We start from the raw sequence: 20,383 nt of genomic DNA on the forward strand, positions 1-20,383 counted from the left end.
CCCGCCCGTGCGCCTCACGTAGATATCGAAACAAAGACCCTCCCAGTCGACCTTCCCCGTGCTGGCCTGGCTTAAACTCCTTTTGATGGCAATTTGCAATTCTATGCGAGTATTAGTAATCGTCCACCAAAAAATATAAAGGGGCCGGGGAAAAAGGCAGTGTTAGGCTCACTTTTTGGAAATTATTCCCCTTCCTCCGCGCCCATTGTGCCCTGATGGCTTTCCTCGTCTCTGCCCTTTTTTTCAGATACGACGCGTGTACATGCTCCCCATCTCAACTCGTGGTATTATGACGTTATTGCGTCAATTAGGAGAGGAGATCTGCGACGTTCATTGGCATCTCGTCGATCTGGGTAGAGTAGTACACTGATAGATGTTAGAACCGGATCCCAATATAGCAACACAGGCGCGACAAGACTTACACTCAATATCCCTCAAAATCCTCACATCCTCGCTCGTAACAAAGTTAATCGCCACACCCTTGCGTCCAAACCTTCCACTCCTACCAATCCTATGGATGTAGTTCTCACGGTTACTCGGCAGATCATAATTAATCACCAAGCTAACCTGCTGGACATCAATCCCCCTGGCCCACACATCCGTCGAGATAAGCACACGACTATTCCCCTGTCTGAAATCCTGCATGATGCTATCCCTCTCCTTCTGCGGCATCTCCCCATGCATACTCGACACCGTGAAATTCGCCTCACGCATCTTATCAGTCAGCCAGTCCACCTTGCGACGGGTGTTGCAGAAGATGACCGCCTGCGTGATCGTCAGCGTGTCGTAGAGGTCGCAGAGGGTGTCGAATTTCCACTCCTCCTTCTCGACAGCGATGAAGTACTGCTTGAGCCCCTCCAGCGTCAGCTCGTCGCGCTTGACGAGGATGCGCACGGGGTCGGTCATGAATTTCGTCGTCATGTCGAGGACGTCGTAGGGGAGGGTGGCGGAGACGACGACGACTTGCGTTGCGGGGGGCAGGTAGCGGTAGACGTCGTAGATCTGCTCGCGGAATCCGCGGTTGAGGAGCTCGTCCGCTTCATCGAGGACGAGCATCTTGATGTGGCGCGTGCGCAGGTTGCGGCGACGGATCATATCAGCCACACGCCCCGGAGTCCCACTGACAATATGCTGTCCGTAATCCAACTTCCTGATATCCTCCCCGACATTCGTACCGCCGATACAAGCATGGCACTGCACGTTCATGTAATCCCCCAAGGCCATAACGACAGACTGGATCTGCGTCGCCAGTTCGCGGGTCGGCGAGAGCACGAGGGCCTGCGACTCGCGCACCGCGGTGTCGATGACCTGCAGCATGCTGATGGAGAAGGTGGCCGTCTTACCGGTTCCGGATTGCGCTTGCGCGATGGTGTCGCGGCCTTTGCAGATTTGCACGATGGCGCGCGATTGCACGGCGGAGGGAGATTCGTAGCCGTACGCGTAGATGCCGCGGAGGAGGTTCTCCTTGAGGGACATGGACTCGAAAGTTGGAGCTGGGGGGCTGTTAGCATGGGCTTTTATTAAGCTTTGTCCCATCGATCCAAGGGGCTTTCTCGAGACCTGGCGCGATGGATGGAGGCTCAGCCTTACCAATTTCCACCTCCTTCGAGGTCGTAAACTCCATTCTCTCCTCCATCTTGCGGTCGATACCTCCGTCTGCCATGATGAGCGATTTCCGACCTTGAAACTGTAGTGGATGAGGTGTTTGTGAGGTCCGGAGGGCGGATTGTTGTGTGTGGCCAAAAAGTGTTGTCGTCAAAATTCGAGCCGGGGTGCGTCGTCGCGCAAGGCGGAGAAATAGTTAGCGCAGGCTGAGGAAATCTCCCATGTCACGGTCACACGTCTGCCAAATTTGGCCACTATCAACACCTTCAACCTTGCAGTACTGTTTTCGCCACGCCGGACGGGATTTATTGGTCTATAATTGAGGCGCGTTATTGCCAATTATACATTTGAATTAGAGGACGGTCTTGCGCTGCCACTATGATATTAGAGGAGCAGAGGTTCCTCCATGAGGACCTCGAGAGGCTGGAGCAGGGCATCGCAGATAGAGTGGCAGATGAACCACGACATGTTGGTTCCCAGCCAAGACCATATCGTGAGCCATGCTAATAAAACATCGCAGGTCCGTGAGCGTTTAAACCGAGACCACCAAGTAGCAGGCTTCCTAGACCGCATACAAGACCAGTCGAAACGGTTAATAGACATCTATAAAGATGCCGACGGCGCAAGGAGTAAAGAGATCCAGAACATCTCTACCGGCGACCCACTGGCCGAATTCTACAAGCAAATCTCAGAAATCAAAACCTTCCACCAGCGCTACCCCAATGAGCCCGTGGAGAACCTAGAGCGCGCATACAAGAAGAAGACGCCGCAAGAAGGCGAGCAGGTCGTCTCGGAGATCGACAACATGTTCACCGGCGAAGAAGCCTACGGCCGCTTCCTCGATCTCACCGCCCTCCACGAGCTCTACGTCAACCTCCCCGGCATCAAGCGCCCCTCCTACCTCCAATACCTCGACATCTTTGACATCTTCGCCCCGCCCGTCTGTGCTATCAAGCGCCCCGACAAAATGACAGACCAGTACTTCACCTACGTCGGCCAGCTCGCCACCTACCTCGAATCCTTCATGCGCCGCACTCGCCCTCTCGAAAACATCGACGCCCTCTTTGCAACCTGGGACGCAGACTTCGACAAGTCCTGGTCTGAAAACACAATCCCGGGCTGGACACTCGACACCGCACCCTCAGACCCCACATCCACAACCGGCGTCTTCTGCCAGGACTGCGAGAAGGAATTCTCGAATCCAAATGTCTATAAGGCGCATCTAACAGGGAAGAAGCATCTCCGCGCCGCCGACCAACGCGCCGCCCGCCTCGCAGACTCCTCCGCGCCAGCTGAAAGCACCAACGGCGGCGCACGCCCCGCATCCACCCTCCGCCTAAAGGAACGCGCCATCGCCGAGCGCGAGAACCGCGTACGCCGCCTCGCCGGCGCCATGACGCAAGAGCGCGGCGACACCCGCGTCAACGTCGAGCGCAGACAGGGCATGACCGAGCGTGAACGCCAACTCGAGCTCGAGGCTCTCTTCGCCGACACGGAAGTCGGCCCCACTATAGACGATGCATCGGACTCGGACTCGGACGGCGAGGAGAAGGTGTATAACCCCCTCAAGCTGCCGCTGGCCTGGGATGGCAAGCCGATTCCCTTCTGGCTGTACAAGCTGCACGGTCTGGGTGTGGAGTTCCCGTGCGAGATCTGTGGGAACTTTGTGTATATGGGACGCAGGGCGTTTGATAAGCACTTTAACGAGGCGCGTCATATTCATGGTCTGAAGTGTTTGGGGATCTCGAATACGAGTTTGTTTCGCGAGATTACGGGGATTGAGGATGCCTTGAAGTTGTGGGATAAGATTCAGAGGGAGAAGAAGAAGGAGGAGAGTGGGAGGGATGTGGTGCAGATGGAGGATGCGGAGGGGAATGTTATGCCGGAGAAGGTGTATTATGATTTGCAGAAGCAGGGGCTGTTGTAGAGGGGGGAGTGGTGGAGGGGGTGGTTGTTCTGCATGATATGGGCGTTTGGGGGTGAGGGACCGGCTTTGGAAGCTGCGTTGTGTTACGTATTAGGGGGACTATGTATCCAATATCGCAGATTTATTCTACGAGAAATCAAAGAATTACTCAAGGATACTGTCAAATATTCTGTGATTGAACAACGTGTTCTTTGGCGAAGATTTATCTGGGCCCCAAGACATAACAGTACACGCCAAAGCGAACAGAGTACGTAGCCATAGTTATAAAAGCAGTACTGAGCAACAAACAGTAAGCAAGACGGGAATCAACCAAAGGCCTTCAAGCAAACCGTAACCATAACCCTACTCAAAGCGTGAGATAATCCGTTCAAGAGATGCTCGAAGGGAAGAAGGTTCCCTGCAGAGTGTCCAACTCGTATGGTAAGAGGTATAATCGGTGACAAGAATGGTAGTCGACAGCAAGAGAAGCAGTGGACAGCAAGAAAAGGAATCGACTTCAAGAATACTATTGGCGAAGATCTGGGGGAAACATTGCGGCGTTCCTAACAGTCGACTCCATTGCGGCGGTGAGCTTCGTTGTTACTTCTCTCGCGGCTGCAGCGGCGTCTGAGATGGCGCTGTCAGGGCTTCCTGTCAGCCCTTGACCTATACGGGCATAGCAGTATTGTCCCACGGATGATAAAAGGGAGTCTTGGATTGATCTTTCCTGCTTTTATAGTAAAGTAGGCAAATACACGGCCCTCCTATAGTCAGTGCAGTAGACTGTAGTTTCACTGAGAGCTGTCAGTTACTGGGCCTGGAGAACGTATTATGGCGAGTGGAAGCTGAAGGGTATGGGAAAGCAGGCGATTTTTGTTTTGTTTTGTTCCGGCGGGGTTGCTTTCCTCCACATACTGCCTTGCATTCGTAACAACCGTTTTGTTCGGGGTTTCAAGGCGCGGGGCTTCACCTCCGAACAAGTAGCACTGCTCATGCCTGGTTTAGCTCATTCCAACGAGAGCCAGATAGGTAAAACAAAATGAGAATAGATATCAAAATAATAAAGCAGACATTTGGTAAAAAGTAGTATTCAGAACGGTGGTACTCTATGTAACATCCAGCCCGCAGCCTGTATGTACAAAATATGGCATCTCATGCTCAAATTCCATCATAATATCAAGAACCCCTTTCTCTTAAACTCCAAACGCCCGCCCGTATGATATATTTTTTGTGCTCGCGGTTCCAGCACGTATTTCAGCAGCCACTAGGCAGATTATGCGTTCATTCCAGGCTGGTCAACTTATCCATGTCTCGCTCCCTCTGGATTTCCTCCCGGCTGTCGCGGATCTCGATACCGGGACCGATGGCTCTTGCGTTCCGCGAGCTGGGGAAAACCTGTGTTATGTTAGTATATGTCCCGAGCTTGGTAGTTGAAGTAGCTGGTTATGTAGATGAACCAGTCCGAAGAATAGCAATGGCCATCCCTGCAGCCAATCCCCGCTGCCTGTAAAATGGCTGCCATGCAAGAATATAAATAAATCGACATACCTTCGTTCCGCCCCATCCCAACCTGAAAGCGGCCTCGTGCGCAAACAGCTCCCCAAACCCGAGCATGAGCCCGTTCACAAACGGCAAGAACAGGTTGATCGCCGCGCCCCTCGCCAAGCTCCAGAACGTAGGCGGGGAGTATAAGATAAGTGGCGAGCTAGATGTAGAAGGCGGCGATGGGGACATGGAGAGGTCATCTGGGCCCGAGTTGGAGTATTGCTCGCTGTCGGATCGGATGGTGATGCCGGAGTCGGCGAGAGGGTTTTGGTCCGCCATGTCGAGATGGATGGGGGACGCGGAAATGGAAGAGAGGGGGTTTCGCGGAGAGCGTATGTGAAAGCTCAAGCTTTTGCTCTGGCGGTTGTGAAAAGTAGAATTGGCAATTGGGTTGAAAGCTATCAAAACAGAGCTATCACGGTCGTTGCTATAAATGCGGGTTAACCTGTTCGGCTGTCTTGGCCTAAGATCCGAGGCGATCGATAAAGCTAGCGTGACGTGCTGCCCAAGCTGCCTTGCAAGTTGGAACGTTTGATAATCAGATCTCAGAAAATCCAATCTTTTAACATAGCACATCTCACACTTACAAACCCTGGTCTACTGCTTCATCCCACAACGAAACTTGGCATCTATCAGTGATAACTGCAACGTAACACAACAGCCTTTTCAACCCCTACCACCGTCATCATGGCGGATAACCCCACTGACAAAAACGCTCTCATCGCCCAGTTCTCGGGCATCACTGGCGCTGCTCCGCAAGAAGTGCGTCTGAAGCTCACCCCAACCTCACCACCTCTTCCCTTCCACTAACACGTCCCAGGCGGAGCAGTTCCTCATCTCCAGCGACTGGGATCTTGAAGACGCTGCAGCAACATTCTATGCCTCGAAAGAAGATGCACTCGCCGAAGCCGAAGGTGGCGCCCCCGCGCCAGAAGAATATACCGGCCCACGAACACTCGACGGCCGTCCTGCGCCTGAATCTAGAACCCCAACAGTAGCATCCAGCTCGCGCCCTCCCCGCCGGGCTCCCCGCTCAGGAATCGCGACGCTAGGCTCCATTGCCAGTGACTCCTCCCAGCACGGTCACGACGACGATGGCTCTGACGACCCGGACTTCCATGACGACGAGCAGCCGCGCGACCTCTTTGCCGGCGGTGAGAAATCAGGGCTCGCGGTCCAGGATCCTCGCCGCAATGACCCCCGCAACCTCGTCGACGAAATTATCAAGAAGGCTAAATCGTACGTCCCCCCACTATCCCCGCCCCCACCTTCAGCAGGCTCCCGAGCCCAGCTAACCCCCTCAGACAAGCGTCCCGCGCCGAGAGCGACCCCGCTCCAGCACCTCCATCGCGCTTTCATGGCTCTGGCATAACCCTCGGGGACTCCGCGACGCCCTCTACCGTCCTCCCCTCCGCCGCCCCTGCCGCAGCCCCCGCCACCCCACAACGCCGCATCCTACACCTCTGGAACGACGGATTCAGCATTGAAGACGGCCCCCTCCACCGCTTTGACGACCCCCAGAACGCCGCCGACCTTGCCGTCATCGAGTCTGGCCGCGCGCCTATCCATCTCATGAACGTGGCATATGACCAGCCGGTGGACGTCCAGCTCAACAGGCACGAGGAGGACTATAAGAAGCCGAAGACCGTGTACAAGCCTTTCTCAGGCGGGGGACAGCGTCTCGGGTCGCCTGTGCCAGGTGCAGAGACCTCTACTGCATCTGCGCCCATCCAGCCCTCTGCTGGTCCATCAAGCGCACAACCCGCCTCGCAGGCCCCGCAGGTCAAGGTCGACCCCGCACTCCCGACGCTCTCCCTCCGCATCCAGCTCGCGGACGGCACGCGCCTTCCTGCGCGCTTCAACACCACGCACAGCATTGGGGATGTGTATGATTTTATCGCCAGGGCGAGCCCGGATAGCAGTACGCGCGCATGGGTGGTCGCAACGACGTTCCCAAGTAAAGAGCACACCGACAAGAAAGCGGTGCTGGGAGAGTTGGAGGAGTTTAGGAGAGGGGGGGTTGCGGTGCAGAAGTGGGTATGAGGGGTGTGAGGGTGTGTGGAAAGGGGGTTGTGGGAAGGGGCTTATCTGGCGTTTGGGAGGTAGACGGGGATGCTTTGAGACTTTTAGATGATTGCATGGATTATGAATTATTCTGTGCACCTTCTCTGTCTCCTCTTGGATGAGTACTCTATTCCGTGACTCCTAGCTTCATCCACCTCATAAAAGACCAGTGTTCGGCAGATACTACCCAGGTAGTATCTGGGTCCTCGCCAGGTAAGGTAAGTATCTGAGCGGCTTTGCTCAGGTAAGGTAGGTATTTACAGATACTTTAGCAGGTAGTTGAGCCTCAATTCCGTATACAAAAATGACGCTTTTGATATTTGAAATAGATAATGATATGTAACTAGAATATGTAACTAGAAAAGTGAAACTCGTGACAAATATAATAATAAAATAGACAGCCCCTATTCCTATTCTTCTGCCTCATCATCTGCATCATCACCGTCGCTGTCGGCATCTGGTAAATAACCCCAATTCCGTAAGCAAAGCAGATATCTAATTGTCGATGGTGACAATCTATTCCTTTTCTTAGTAATGATATCGCTACCATTGCTAAATACCCGTTCTGATGGTGCTGATGTCGCAGGAATTGCAAGATGGTCTCGAGCAACTTGAGCAATTATTGGATATTGATATTGCTTTGCAGACCAATATTTGAGAATATCAGTATGCTCACCAGGCCGTGGTTCAAGCATCCATCGTTTCCATTCTGGTTCTTCAAATGATATAATGCATCTGCAAGAGCTGTTTCACGTTCAATACGCTCTGTATCAAGATGATATTGCCGTGTCTTATATGTTCTACAAACATCTTCAAACTGTGCTCTTGCCCGTGTGATTCGTACATGATCTGTACTATCTGGATATATCTTTTTAAACACTGTATGGTTCATCCGTGGATCGCAAATTGTAGCTACAGCTGAGTGCTTACATTGCTGATTTGTTGCAAGAGTATAATACGCGTGAAGCTTTTGATAAGCTACTGTGCATGCAATACCAATTGCTGAGTGCTCGCCAACTTCTTGTTGCATCTTCTTAACTTTATTTATCATTTTAAGATAAAGTGGAATAGCAAAGTTAAGTGACGGATATGTATCACTTTGTAGCCGTCTTGATGGTTTGAGAAATATTAAGAACAGTCGTTCAAGATCTTTAATAACAGCCCAATCTCCTGTAGTTAATGCAATATCTTTCATACTAATATCAAGCTGTTGTGTTATGCATACTGCTGTGATTGGTATTTGGAGTTTTAATGCTGTATCAAGCATACGATGTGTTGAATTCCATCGTACTGGCATATCAAGTGATAGTTGCTGTGGTTTTAAACCTATAGCTTTGACTTGTCGTTGTAAAGCATCCTTCCATGCTCGTCGATTACGAAAGACATAGATATGTCTTCGTAGCTTTGCAAGAGCATTCATGACTTCCACATGACTATCTCTACTAAATGGAATCCGAGCTGCACCTTGCTCACACCGGTATGTCTCTGTCTCTACATCTGGTTCTGCTTTTAAACTCGTAAGAGCGGCTTGAACTGCGAGATTTATGATATGTGCAATACACCGGACATCGCCTTCTTTGACAGTAAATGTCCAAGGTTGTTGAGTTGATGTTTGGGCGTTGCTAGCCAATTTCTCATATTCTGAGAGCATCACAGTATTTGATGATGCGTTGTCTCGGGTGCATGTAAAGATAGCGCCTGTAATAGCTATACTATCTGTTACAGCTGCTAATTGCTGAGCTAAGTATTCACCGCTATGAATAGGCTCTTGAAGATGTATCACATCAAGCAATTTTGATTTCTGCTGCCATTTATCATTAATCCAATGAGCGGTAACAGCAGCATACTCTGTATAGTTCCGTGCAGACCATGCATCTGTCGTTATGGATATCCGGCCTCCATGTATAATATGAGAATGGAGTTCAAGCTGTAGTATGCCTCGGTGATATGAGAATTGGCGTTGTAGTTCTCGGTGCAATGTTCTTGACGAAAGTGATAACACAGATGGACTTAAGAACCGTACTAATTGACGATATGAATAGCTTTCGATAATGCGTAAAGACAGGTTATTAGATACTATAAACGATAGCACTAACTCTCTATATTTGGCTGGATTGTTTGTTGGTCTTGATTCATGGGTCGCTGGTCTCCGATGCTCAAAAAATGTTGATGTGCTGCTAGATTGACTTGAAGGCGCTGTATTCTTGTGTTTAAGAGCATCATAGATTCCTTTATGCTTAAGACTATAGTGTTTCCAAAGATTGCCAGTTGAAGCAGCAGCTTGAGCATGGGTTTGAGCTGCGGGCGAGTATCCGCAATTAGGCTGCATACAGCATACTTTGATAGTTGGCGGGTTGCTCTCAAGTAGTATTCTTGAATATAGTTCCTTCGTGAACAGCAGCGACTGCGTTGGCGGTAGCACTTGGCTAGGCGGGTGTAGACGGACAGGAATTGGATTTGATTGCTGAAAAGGGGTAAAAAGCCCTGGTAGGGCTGGCTCATCGTGAGGATTATAGCCATCAAGGTCCGTCGGCACGTCTGACAACGGAGAGTCACTCATTTTCACGGCAATTATCACCATATCAAGCATGAAGACGAGTATTTCAACGTTAGCATTTGTGCGGCTTGGCTACACTTGGCAATACTTGGCATGTATCTGGGTAAGTATCTGAAAATACCGGGATACTCAGGTATTTTGAGAATGAGCCCAGGTAGGTAATTACCCAGGTAATTACCTGAACACCACAGGTAATCAGGTATCTGTGCCGCACACTGTAAAAGACAAAACGTGCTAGAAACTGCACTATATTGACAGGCCATATCTCACGTATCCAGTATGCTGAATCTAATAGCCCTCACCCAACGTAACATTGAAAACGACGACGGAGAGTGAGACGGCAGATTGACGGCCTCCAGCGCACCACTATCATAGATGGGAAGACCGCCCCTTATGAGGAGGCCTTCACTGCTAAGTCTGGGTCCTGTACTGAGGTACTCCTCTTATTACGAATCATAAGTTACACATCTAACAAGCATGATAGGGGGTGATTTACCAACTCGCTCAAAAATTTGCCTATAGGCATGGTCTATTTGGACCAAATGGCTACGAGGCGGGAAATTAAGAAGTGTTTTTACTTTTCATGCTGAATTATGAATTTCTTTATTAGCTAAAGATGCTCGTGAGATTATCCCTGGCCTCGGGGGTGATGGGGAGGCGACGGCAAGAATCTCCGACAACAAAATGACCTCGACAGCGAGAACCCCCGTCAGCAAGAACCCCGACAGTACCACCACGACCACAGGCCACCCCCTTACCCAACTATATCGAAACCATGCACCCCCTCCGCTAACTCATGCTCCAAAGCAAACCTGCGCCATGTTGTATGTATCTCTTTCATGAGATGTGCTGTGTTGCGTGAGTGCTGAGGATGTTGTTATATACCCGTTCACTCCATCTTTAAGCTCGCGGGGGGATAGCAAGAAAGAGGGGGGATGAGGAAGGAAAGAGGGGTTCTGGGTGGGATGACGAAATATGAGAAGAACCCAAACAGACGGAGCAAAAAGGGGCTGTTTCAATATTTTAGCCAACCCCCATACGGAGACTATTCCCCTGCGTACCTACCTTAAACCCATTTTCATGAAGATAAAACGAAACAACAAAGCCGTCGTATCACCTGAAACTATGGTCTGCTCCAGTGATCCCCGTTCCAACAACAAACAGCATCCACTTACCAGCGTCATCATTACGGATAGGAGAAAGAGGGGGTAGAGTATGTGGTGTTTTGGAAGCTGGGAGAGTTGCAAGAAGGGAATGGCGGGGTTGAGATAATTTGTACGGATATCTCATGAAATACCCCCTTCATCTCCCCCATCGATTCTGTCCCTCGTCTCATTTCTCTCCTTTTTCTTCTCACTCAAAACCAACCCTATAACCTCATGCAACTCCACAGACAATCGAACGGTGGAACACAGCAGAAATCATGCCATGGCTGCGGGTTAATCTACCCTCCAGTAATCCTCATACCATCCCGAAATTTCCAGTTATCAACGTCTTTCCTGGTCATCTACGCTTCTCTCGAGGATACAGCGGCGAGGAAACAGAATGACGGTAAGAACCACACACAACAACAAGACCCCCCCCAAACAGCACTCCCACCCAGCACCTCGCACATCAGCAACTCCTCAGTCAGAACACCACGCGCCCACTCCACCGGCCGAGTCGCACCGCACACTATGTCACAGATTAATTTTCTTTTTCAATGTTTCCTGTCGAACTATGCTACGTGCTGCTTGGTGGGGTGTTATAGCCGCCCGGTCTGGTGTTTATTTTACTAAGGGAGGTGGTCGAAGTGAGGGGATGAGGATGGGGGAGGTAGAGGATGTGGTGTTTGGGAAGCGCGGAAGAGGTAGGAGAAGGGGATGGCGGGTTGGGATGATTCGTATAGATATATCACGAATTATCCCCTCTTTCCCCTCCATAGCCTCATCCCATCCCTCTTCTCTCCCATCCCCTCTCCCCAACCCACCCTATACAACACCACTGCCAAAAGTTAAAATTCAAGCTCGAAGATTCCCCGCTCTATATCGACCGGCAGTGTCAAGCTGCTATTGATCGGGTGGCTCAAATACATCTAACTGCTGCATAGATGGGGGAGCTGATGCTTTCATGAACATTGTTCGTGGGTCGCAGTGAGAAATTTTCAACGGACAAGACTGTGCGAGGTGACAAGAATTGTACGATAGCAAGAACACCCTCGACAACACCCCCGACAACACCCCAACCCAGCAGCTCGCACATCAGCAGTTCCACAGGAAGAACAGCACGCGCTAACTGAGCTGGGCTGGCCGAGCGGACGGGTGTTCCTTCCCAGTGCTTTTTTTGTCGCTTGACAACTTGATAGTCCGAGAGCTGTGATGCATGCCGGGGGAGGGGGTTGTTATATCGGATCATCGTATCAGTGTCTAGTTTGTTGTTTGCCCTGCGGCTGGGGGAAGAGGGGGTTGGAAGGAAGGTGTAGGAGCCGGGGGGGGGGGTCCTCTTTCGTTCTTCAATGGCCAGTTTTCTCGTTATAATTCCCTTCTTTTCACGCATCGTGAATATATCACTGTGAAACCCATCATCACCAGCCTCACCACCATCAGCTCCCCCATCACACCCCCAAACCCCACGAGCCATCCCACAACCCACCCCAGTATAAACCCCCCACCCCCCATCCCAACCCCATCTCCCAACCCATCTTCTTCTCAAAAGGGGTCTCGAAAGCGCTGGTTCAGGCGTGTGCCAATACGGCAGGTCGTGGAGAAGAGTTGTCTGAATAGCTCACGGTGGAGGTGGGGGAGCGGGGGTATTGTCGTTTTTGTTGTTGCTGTCGTTGTATCTCACCGGTGGCGGGTCGTTGTCACCGGGGGATTCTCGCCGCGCGTGTAGTGTCACTGATAGTATGTTTGTCGTGCCGTGAAAGGTTTCTGCATCAAGGAGGCGGGGTGGCATTGATCTCAGCCCTCGGAACGGACGTGTGTCGAGCGCGCGAGATGGGTCTCTGCCGCATGCAGGCAACAACTAGATCTGTGGTGCCTAGATGCATCTGATCCTGCTGTTCATGCCGACGACACTGTGTTTAAATGCACTCTGTTCATCCGGGATGTTCCACTACATCTCTCGAGCTTCGCCGCTTCTTTCTGGGGGAAAGGGGAGGGGAGAGGGAGTGTAAAAACTTCCTTGATATCGTGGGTTTCTGTGTCGTCTTCTGTGCCACCGCTGATGTGAGCCATGAGGCCAGCACAGATATCCACGTCGCCAGCACGTGATCAAACCAGCTTTATCTTGATATTGACAAAATTCACAGATGCGAAAGCCACATGGGAGATGGGAATTGATGAACTTTGTCGCAACACAGTTCCCCTCCGCCGGGTCTCCCCGCCACTCAAAATCTCACGTACGCACTCACAACGCCAACTGAGACACCCCCGTCGCCATCTCAGACCTGCAGAGAAGACAAAACCTCGCTATTCCTACTAACGTCCCAGAGTGAGACATCTCCCAGCATCTCAGATTGTAGAAAAACCCCCTTCCAATACTCCTCCCAATCCCCAACTCCGAGTAGAAAACCCCGCCCCTCGGTAGTTTCCAGACCGCAAAAAACCAGGAAATTTTCTTCCAATGGGAATGGCTTATTCATACCCCCCAAGTCAGGGAACCAGTCGGAAATTTCCTTCCCTCCAATCCGATACCCCGAAGATACCTCAGATGTCTCACCCCGCGACTCGGAATGAATAAGCATGGTGACGTTGTTCAGGGCCCGAGAGAGAAAACAGAAAGTTTGATCGGATTCCAGGAACCAGAGGGGATAGTATACAAGGTATTGGGTTTGGCAACTGCCGGGTTCAGATGGTGGAGTGAGGGTGAAAAAAAAAAAAAAAAAAAAAACTTGGCCATGACTCTTGTAGATGGCTATAACACCGTCGCTGGCTGGCTGAGGGGAGGGGAAAAACTTGCCGTTAGAGATGCCAAGGATATGGAGAAAACTTCATGAACTCGGCTGTATCGGTGAGGAAAAGTGCGAGTCCATTGGTATCTCCATTCCCATCCGCCGATAGCCTGATGCAGCGACTCCATTCTCAGAAAACTGAGTCTTGAATGCTGCCGTCCCCACCTGGTAATCCAGTCCAATACAGTCCTCCCAATGCAGCAACGCTCTCCCATCAATGCATCCCATGTAGTTGTCTTCATGCCAAGAAACACCCACATGCTCCAACCCAAACAATAAAGACAGAGTCATGTTCTTTGATGCCCCTCTATACCTAAGAAATCAGCCTTTAGGGCCTCTAGAACCCTCTATACCTAAGAAATCAGCCTTTAGGGCCTCTAGTAGAACCCTCTATACCTAAGAAACCAGCCTTACAGGACGTCTAGAACCCTCTAGAACCCTCTAGAACCCTCTAGAACCCCCCAAAGAAAGAGGAGACCATACACGCGTCCTAATATCGTATATCCCCCTCCTCCTAGGTCTAATATCCTCCTACCTCGAATATCCCAATATCGTATATCCCCCTCATATTATCAAAACGAACAACGAAAATAACAATACACCAAGCTTCACTCACACAGCCAATAGCACAGTACATCCCCAGAGGTACTCTACTTCCACCGTCCCCTGCGCAAGCGTGCTCCCTCTCCCCACGATCAAATCTCCGCCGAGACCCGCCAATCAGCACCGCGCATCCACCGACATCTGCCCCGTCCATCTCGGTAGAAGGAGAAGCGTCTGATTGTCTGATTTAAGGTGAGCGCGTGCTGGTGGCTGATGAGGGAGGGCGTGAGTGTGAGGGGGGAGTGTTGAGTGGTGGAGGGGGGGAACACGCTTGCGCAGGGGGGATGGTGAAGTAGAGTACCTTTGGCCATGTACTGCTGGTTGACTGTGTGATGGATGGCTGTGCTGTTTGACCGTGTTTCACCGTCTGATGGGATGGGCATGGGCCATGGGCCATGTGTACAGTACTTGCCAATGAGACCAGTGTTTTGTACTCTACTTTACTCTACTTTACCCTGTTTCCCCCCCCCTTCCCCCCCCTTTCCCCCCCCTTTCCCCATTTCAACTACCAAACACTCCTTATCGCCTCCACACGCTCATCTTGATCTTGATTCTGATCATCATCGCCAACCCTTCCTAGCCAGCCCAGCGCTTCCTTTACCTTCTTTCTTTCTCCGATTGACCCTGAACGTCTGCTCGACATCCTCTTCTTCAATCCTCACCGACGCTCCTTTCGACCCTTTCGACCCTTTCAACCCTTTCGACCCTTTCAACCCTTTCGACCCTTTCGACCCTTTCGACCCTTTCGACCCTTTCGACCCTTTCGACCCTTTCGACTCTTTCGGATTGACCCTGAACGTCTACTCGACATCCTCCTCTTCAATCCTCACCGACGCTCCTTACGAGAAGAACCAGCTTCTTCTTCGCAAAACACTCGTTGTTTTTAGGCCCTTGTAGCCCAAGACATTCCTTTCGTCATTATTTCATGAGAGTACAGAGTACCTCTAGGGACGGACAGCAAAAGCCAAATAACCTCAATTCCCAACACCAATTTCACCTGTTGATATTTCCAACACACGTACAAACAACAAATCTTCACCTTCCTTCAAGATGAAGTTCACCACAGCCACCGCCGCGATGGTCCTTGCGGGCTCTGCTGAGGCTTTCTGGCGCATGGAGTGCCGTGGTCGTTCGGGTCTTGCCCGTATCGATCCCCTCGTGAACCCAGGAGTTGCGTCGATGCACGCCCACACCATCTTTGGTTCTTCCGGTATGTTGGTTTTGGTGATGATGTGTTGCATCGATCTTGTCGTTGGCTGTGCCAGGCAACGACACATTGTCGTGGTTGCTGAACCGAAAGACTCGATCTCGACCAACAGGACTCCATCTTATATCAACTGCCAAACACACAGCTAACATTCACAGGCTTCACCACGACCTCTGGCAGTGATGAGCTCCTCGCTGGTGACTGCACCTCGTGCGCCGTCACCGAGGACAAGTCCGCCTACTGGACTCCTCCCATGTACTTCAAGGACGCTGCCACCGGCCAGTACAAGCTCGTCCAGCAAGTTGGAGGCATGCTTTCGTAGGTTTTCTTTTCCAAACCCCCCTCCAACCCACCCACTAACCCTTTCCCCAGCTACTACTTCCTAAACCACGCCCCCGGCGAGACCAAGATCACCGCCTTCCCCCACGGCATGGAGATGATCGCCGGCGACAACAACCTGCGCAACTTCAGCGCCGGCGAGTCCGCCCCCACCTCCCAAAAGGGCCTCGCCCAAAAGGCCATCGGCTTCAACTGCCTCAACTACGGCATGGCCGCCGAGGGCTCCCTCTCCCGCCACTCCATGCCCGACAAGGCCTACCTCGACGCCAACTGCAAGGACGGCATCCGCGCCGAGCTCATGTTCCCCTCGTGCTGGAACGGAAAGGACGTCACCTCCGCCAGCAAGATGGATCACGTCGCGTACCCCAGCTCCGTCATGGACGGCACGTGCCCTGAGGGCTTCCCAATCCGTCTCCCGGGTCTCTTCTTTGAGACGATCTGGAACACCGCTGAGTTCGACCGCGTTGATGGCGAGTTCGTCTTCTCCAACGGCGACCCAACTGGTTACGGATACCACGGCGATTTCATCATGGGCTGGGAAGAGACCTTCCTCCAATCCGCTGTCGACACCTGCACCAACCCCTCCGGCCGCATCCAGGACTGCCCCCTCTTCACTCTGCAAACCGATGTCACCGCCCAGTCGTGCAAGATCAAGAAGCCCACCGGAATCCTCGCCTCCGTCCTCGCGGTTGAGAACCTCGTTGGCCCCATCCCCAGCCTCCCTGGTGGCGTGAAGCTCACCCCCGGCCCCGGCTACATCGTCCATGGCGCCGCCCCTGTCGCCGATGCATCGATCGTCGTCGTCGTCCCTACCCTTTCGCACTCTGCAGGATCTACCATCGCACCTGCCGCTACGGCGCCGGGTGGAATCTTCAAGGAGAACAACGCTGCCATCGCCAAGGTTGCGGCTGTTGAGCCCCCGGCAACCACCGAGAAGCCTACGCTTAGCTTGGCTGCCAACCAGAGGGTGAGCAGCACGAGCTATATCACCCAGGGAGGGAGCGTGGTGAAGGTTATTGCGATTGAGGAGTTGACTACTGTTACGGATGAGCTGAAGACGAAGACTGTTACTGCTGAGTCGAGGAAGCGCGCGCATCGTCATGGGCATCGCCATAACTAAGTCCAATCCGATACAGCTGTTTTTGGTGTTGGGTTTAGGTTGTGAGTGATGTGATGGGGGAGAGAAGGGGGGGGAGGGGGGCTGATGAGTGGTTGATGATGAGGGGTTATGAGGAGGTCTTGTGGAGGAGGAAGGGAGTTGTTCAGTCGCTTTATCTTATTCATGCTACTTTATTCTGCCTTCTATGCGTTTCGGGACCCCTTGCATTCACCTCCCCCCCGACTCACCTGTTACTCTTTGTCTACAAGACTTCATATCTCCCGATAGTATAACTGGGCTACAATCCTATTATGCAAACGAACATCGAACTTGATTAACACGCCTAACATATAAGTAATGTCAACCTCGTACCGCTGCTTCACCGAAGCCTAGGTGATAACCCCTTACAGAGGATAAACACGCGATCGCTAACTAGGCGCCAGTCTGGGTACAGGTCTGATTCAAAGCGAAGCTATCTATTTGCTCGGCGTTTCTCAAGATGCACTGCATCAGAGGCCTAAGTCCGCAAAGCGCGCTTCATGAGTCCATCAGTAGCAATATCTGACATGGTTGCAAGAGTCCACCTCAGCCGTCCCTTTCAAAACACGGCCAAGAGGAACTGGTACCTCTTCCAGCTGGCAGACTTCCTCCTTCTAAAACCTGTTTCGGAAGAGCCATGCTGGTCCCATACGCGGAGATACGCACTTCACCAATTGTGAGATAGCTGATGCCTAGATCGCAGTCACCGCTCTCCAAGCTTCTTTCAATAGCTATGCTAGTCTCAGGGTCCTAATCATAACCCTCTTTGTCCCATCTCCATCTTAAGTAGGACCTTAGCTCTTTGTGCTTTGGCTTGACAGTCTTCCACTCGCTTTCCATCACTTTCATGCCTGCTTTTCGTACATATTATCCTTGCAAAGATCCTCTAAGCATCGCTACCATACCATATAGCCCTACACCTCTAAGGTGCGCTACTTCTAATTCAGCTTGAATGGACCCCCCACATCTTCGTTCTTATCTTGCCCTGCTCGAGGAGGATCTTGGAGCCATTCTTCGGATAATTAGATGAGCCACCGAGCCCGACGCGGAAGTCCGATGTTCTGAAAGTACATTTTGATGTCGTCGTAGCTGGCTTTCGCAAGTATTTCTAGCTTGGGGTATTGAGAAAGAAGACGACTAGGCGGCTGGGATCGCGCGCTCGCCTTTAGTCTTGTCGAGGAATATTCATACTACTAATAGCTGAAACTGTAAACATTAATCAGCACGATGAACACTCCGTTACTTTGGACTTGGCGTACATCATCACCAGCGAATTCCTCCTCAATAAGCCCATCAGAAGGTGCGGGCGGCTCTGGTGAAGGCTCCCGAGGCTACCAGACCGAACGTCAAGCTGTACCTTCTCATTAGCGTAGTGTCCGTTATGCAGAGCAGAATTTGCATTGTGTTACATCACCTGGTCCCGAACAGCATTGGTAGCAGCATCTAGATAACAACTACATTAGCAAGGGTGATCTACTTCTCAAGCTCCTATAATCAATTTAGGATCAACGACATTGGCTGTCCTACCTCGAAAGCAGTAGCTAGTTAGATTCTCCTTGATGCCTGCTGTCTTCCCAAGGCGGTTAAGGGGATGATGAAGCTGATTGTATAGAAGGGCCGCCTCCGAATTATCTCGGCGGAATATTGGTGTCTTGAGCATTACCTCCTTCCAGTGTAGCTCCGTGCAACTGACTGGACCACGTATCTTGTGCTCAAAGACACGCTCGGGAGTAGTTGGGCCCGGCGCCTCGAATGCGTCATCTCACACGCATTGGAGGGGAGAGGGGTTTATGTGTGTTATATGAGGGTTTATCAAAGCCATTTCGCATCTTCATCTTTATATTTCACCTTCTCTCCCCCCGCAAGGTACCATCCCACTATCCACCTTCTACTCTTGCCCGCCAACTTCACCAACGAATCCACGACATGTATGCATGTAACCTCCCACTCCCTAGGAAGGAAATAAACAGGCCAACAATGATTCGATGCTCCCATGGATGAAGTATGGTGTGTGGCGCCGCTCAGTTGGTGGGGTGCGTGGGTGCGTGTAGAGGGCTGGTGTGTGTTAGGTAGCGGGGGGGGGGTTGCTGTCGAAAGGGGGTTGCTTTGCTGTTGGAAGGGGGTTGCTATCGGCAGATGGGTGTTGTCGGTGGAGGTTTCTCATCGTTGTGTAGTTTTCACCTCTCAACCTACCACCCCTACAACGCCTCGAATACATGGCTGGTCTGGCAGCTAGAAACGCCGTTGCTACTTCCATGGAAATTCACACGCATACACACCGGACTAGGTTGTTATGCTTCGTTTGGAATTGTTGTGAGGTGTGGAGATATTGGATGGCTTTGGGGGGGGTTGTATAGGGTATGAGGGTGGGGGGGGGTGGGAAAGTTAATGGAGGGGATGGAGGGGTGTTAATGTTAGAAAGGTCATACAATCTGTTATTCACTTCGCTAACCCCCCACGGCAACAAAGAATTACTTTCTCTAAACGTCAAAAAAAATGCAAAAAGACTCATCAAATCTCGCGATCTGATGAGGGAGAAAATCACTTTTTATGATTTTACTTTTTGTCGTTTATTGATCGTTTCCAAACTCTTTCTTTCATTTTGGTTTCATCGTTTCCTCGCCGGGATTCGAATCCATAACCTTTTTTCCTCCGCTGGCCAGATTGTCCAGACAGTGGTACTACCACTGCGCCACTGTGCCGCTGGGAGGGGAGGGGTTATGGTGGTTTATAAAGAAGGGGGGGGGGGTTATCTCGCTTGGTGGGTGATTTGGCTGGGAAAAGGGGGGGCGGTTCAGGGGTTTCGTGGGTTGGCTGAAGGTAACCCCTTTCCTCGCCTCTCAATAGGAATAAACCAAACCAACCATCAACCGAAACATACCCAGCCCGCCTCTTACCGATTCCGCTATAAGAGAATGTGACCAGGGATTGATGACGAGTCCGGCAACATATAACTACGAGCCGCTCCTGCTGATGTGATGCCGGGACAAACTGTGTTCAGACACGTCATTGACGACGATAGGGGAGGGCTGGTACACTGAGGTGGGTAAACTATTCTTTTCATGCGGGGGGTGAGGGGTGAAGTGCTGGGCGGGGGGTTGTTGCTGTCGATGGGATGGGTGTTGTCGGTAGAGGGTTCTCACCCTTGCGTAGCTCTCACCTCCCACACCCTCCCCTCCGCGCCTCGACAAATCGCGACAGACGACGTCACAGCATCGAAACCTACACGCAGGGCTAGCACGTCCACATCGATTACTCGGCGCGAGCATATAATTTCGCGATACTGGGATAGGACTTTGGTGTGGGCCGGAACGGATTCAGCTGGCTTCTCGTCGTCTAGAGAACTCTGCCGACGTCGTGCGAGTAGGGCGTTTGCTCGCTGTTTCCGCGAGTTGGTCCAACAATGGCGAAGGAAAGTATGGATCGAAGATGAGTTTTCCCGCCAATGTAATCAAGCGCCCCGAAGTTTGTCGGCTTTTTTCTTTCTT

The 20,383-nt window shown here is 51.6% G+C and overlaps 5 protein-coding genes across 5 annotated transcripts; 3 read left to right on the top strand and 2 right to left on the bottom strand.

The window, feature by feature from the left end:
- Nucleotides 1–1,983: 1,983 nt before the first annotated feature.
- VC83_08797 (uncharacterized protein) lies at nucleotides 1,984–4,098 on the top strand (the record flags this gene model as incomplete). The annotated part of the gene is made up of 2 exons (XM_024472340.1): nucleotides 1,984–2,073; nucleotides 2,126–4,098. 2 exons carry the CDS (start codon nucleotides 1,984–1,986, stop codon nucleotides 3,530–3,532), a joined length of 1,497 nt encoding a protein of 498 aa, XP_024319950.1. The 3' UTR covers nucleotides 3,533–4,098.
- Nucleotides 4,099–4,607: 509 nt separating this feature from the next.
- On the bottom strand, nucleotides 4,608–5,585 carry VC83_08798 (uncharacterized protein). Its single transcript, XM_024472341.1, has 2 exons — nucleotides 5,060–5,585; nucleotides 4,608–4,906 (listed from the first exon to the last, which is right to left on the bottom strand). The coding sequence occupies exons 1-2, from the start codon at nucleotides 5,333–5,335 to the stop codon at nucleotides 4,793–4,795; spliced, it is 390 nt and encodes a 129-aa protein (XP_024319947.1). The 5' UTR covers nucleotides 5,336–5,585; the 3' UTR covers nucleotides 4,608–4,792.
- Nucleotides 5,586–5,611: 26 nt separating this feature from the next.
- VC83_08799 (uncharacterized protein) lies at nucleotides 5,612–7,430 on the top strand. The gene is made up of 3 exons (XM_024472342.1): nucleotides 5,612–5,818; nucleotides 5,877–6,295; nucleotides 6,361–7,430. The coding sequence occupies exons 1-3, from the start codon at nucleotides 5,744–5,746 to the stop codon at nucleotides 7,097–7,099; spliced, it is 1,233 nt and encodes a 410-aa protein (XP_024319946.1). The 5' UTR covers nucleotides 5,612–5,743; the 3' UTR covers nucleotides 7,100–7,430.
- Nucleotides 7,431–11,634: 4,204 nt separating this feature from the next.
- VC83_08800 (uncharacterized protein) lies at nucleotides 11,635–12,296 on the bottom strand (the record flags this gene model as incomplete). The annotated part of the gene is made up of 1 exon (XM_024472343.1): nucleotides 11,635–12,296. The coding sequence occupies one exon, from the start codon at nucleotides 12,294–12,296 to the stop codon at nucleotides 11,742–11,744; it is 555 nt and encodes a 184-aa protein (XP_024319952.1). The 3' UTR covers nucleotides 11,635–11,741.
- A 2,613-nt stretch (nucleotides 12,297–14,909) lies between these two features.
- VC83_08801 (uncharacterized protein) lies at nucleotides 14,910–16,949 on the top strand. Its single transcript, XM_024472344.1, has 3 exons — nucleotides 14,910–15,421; nucleotides 15,577–15,736; nucleotides 15,791–16,949. Exons 1-3 carry the CDS (start codon nucleotides 15,262–15,264, stop codon nucleotides 16,875–16,877), a joined length of 1,407 nt encoding a protein of 468 aa, XP_024319938.1. The 5' UTR covers nucleotides 14,910–15,261; the 3' UTR covers nucleotides 16,878–16,949.
- The last annotated feature ends 3,434 nt before the right edge of the window (nucleotides 16,950–20,383 follow it).

This window comes from Pseudogymnoascus destructans (assembly GCF_001641265.1).
Source record: "Pseudogymnoascus destructans isolate 20631-21 unplaced genomic scaffold scaffold_32, whole genome shotgun sequence".
NCBI lineage: Eukaryota > Fungi > Ascomycota > Leotiomycetes > Thelebolales > Thelebolaceae > Pseudogymnoascus > Pseudogymnoascus destructans.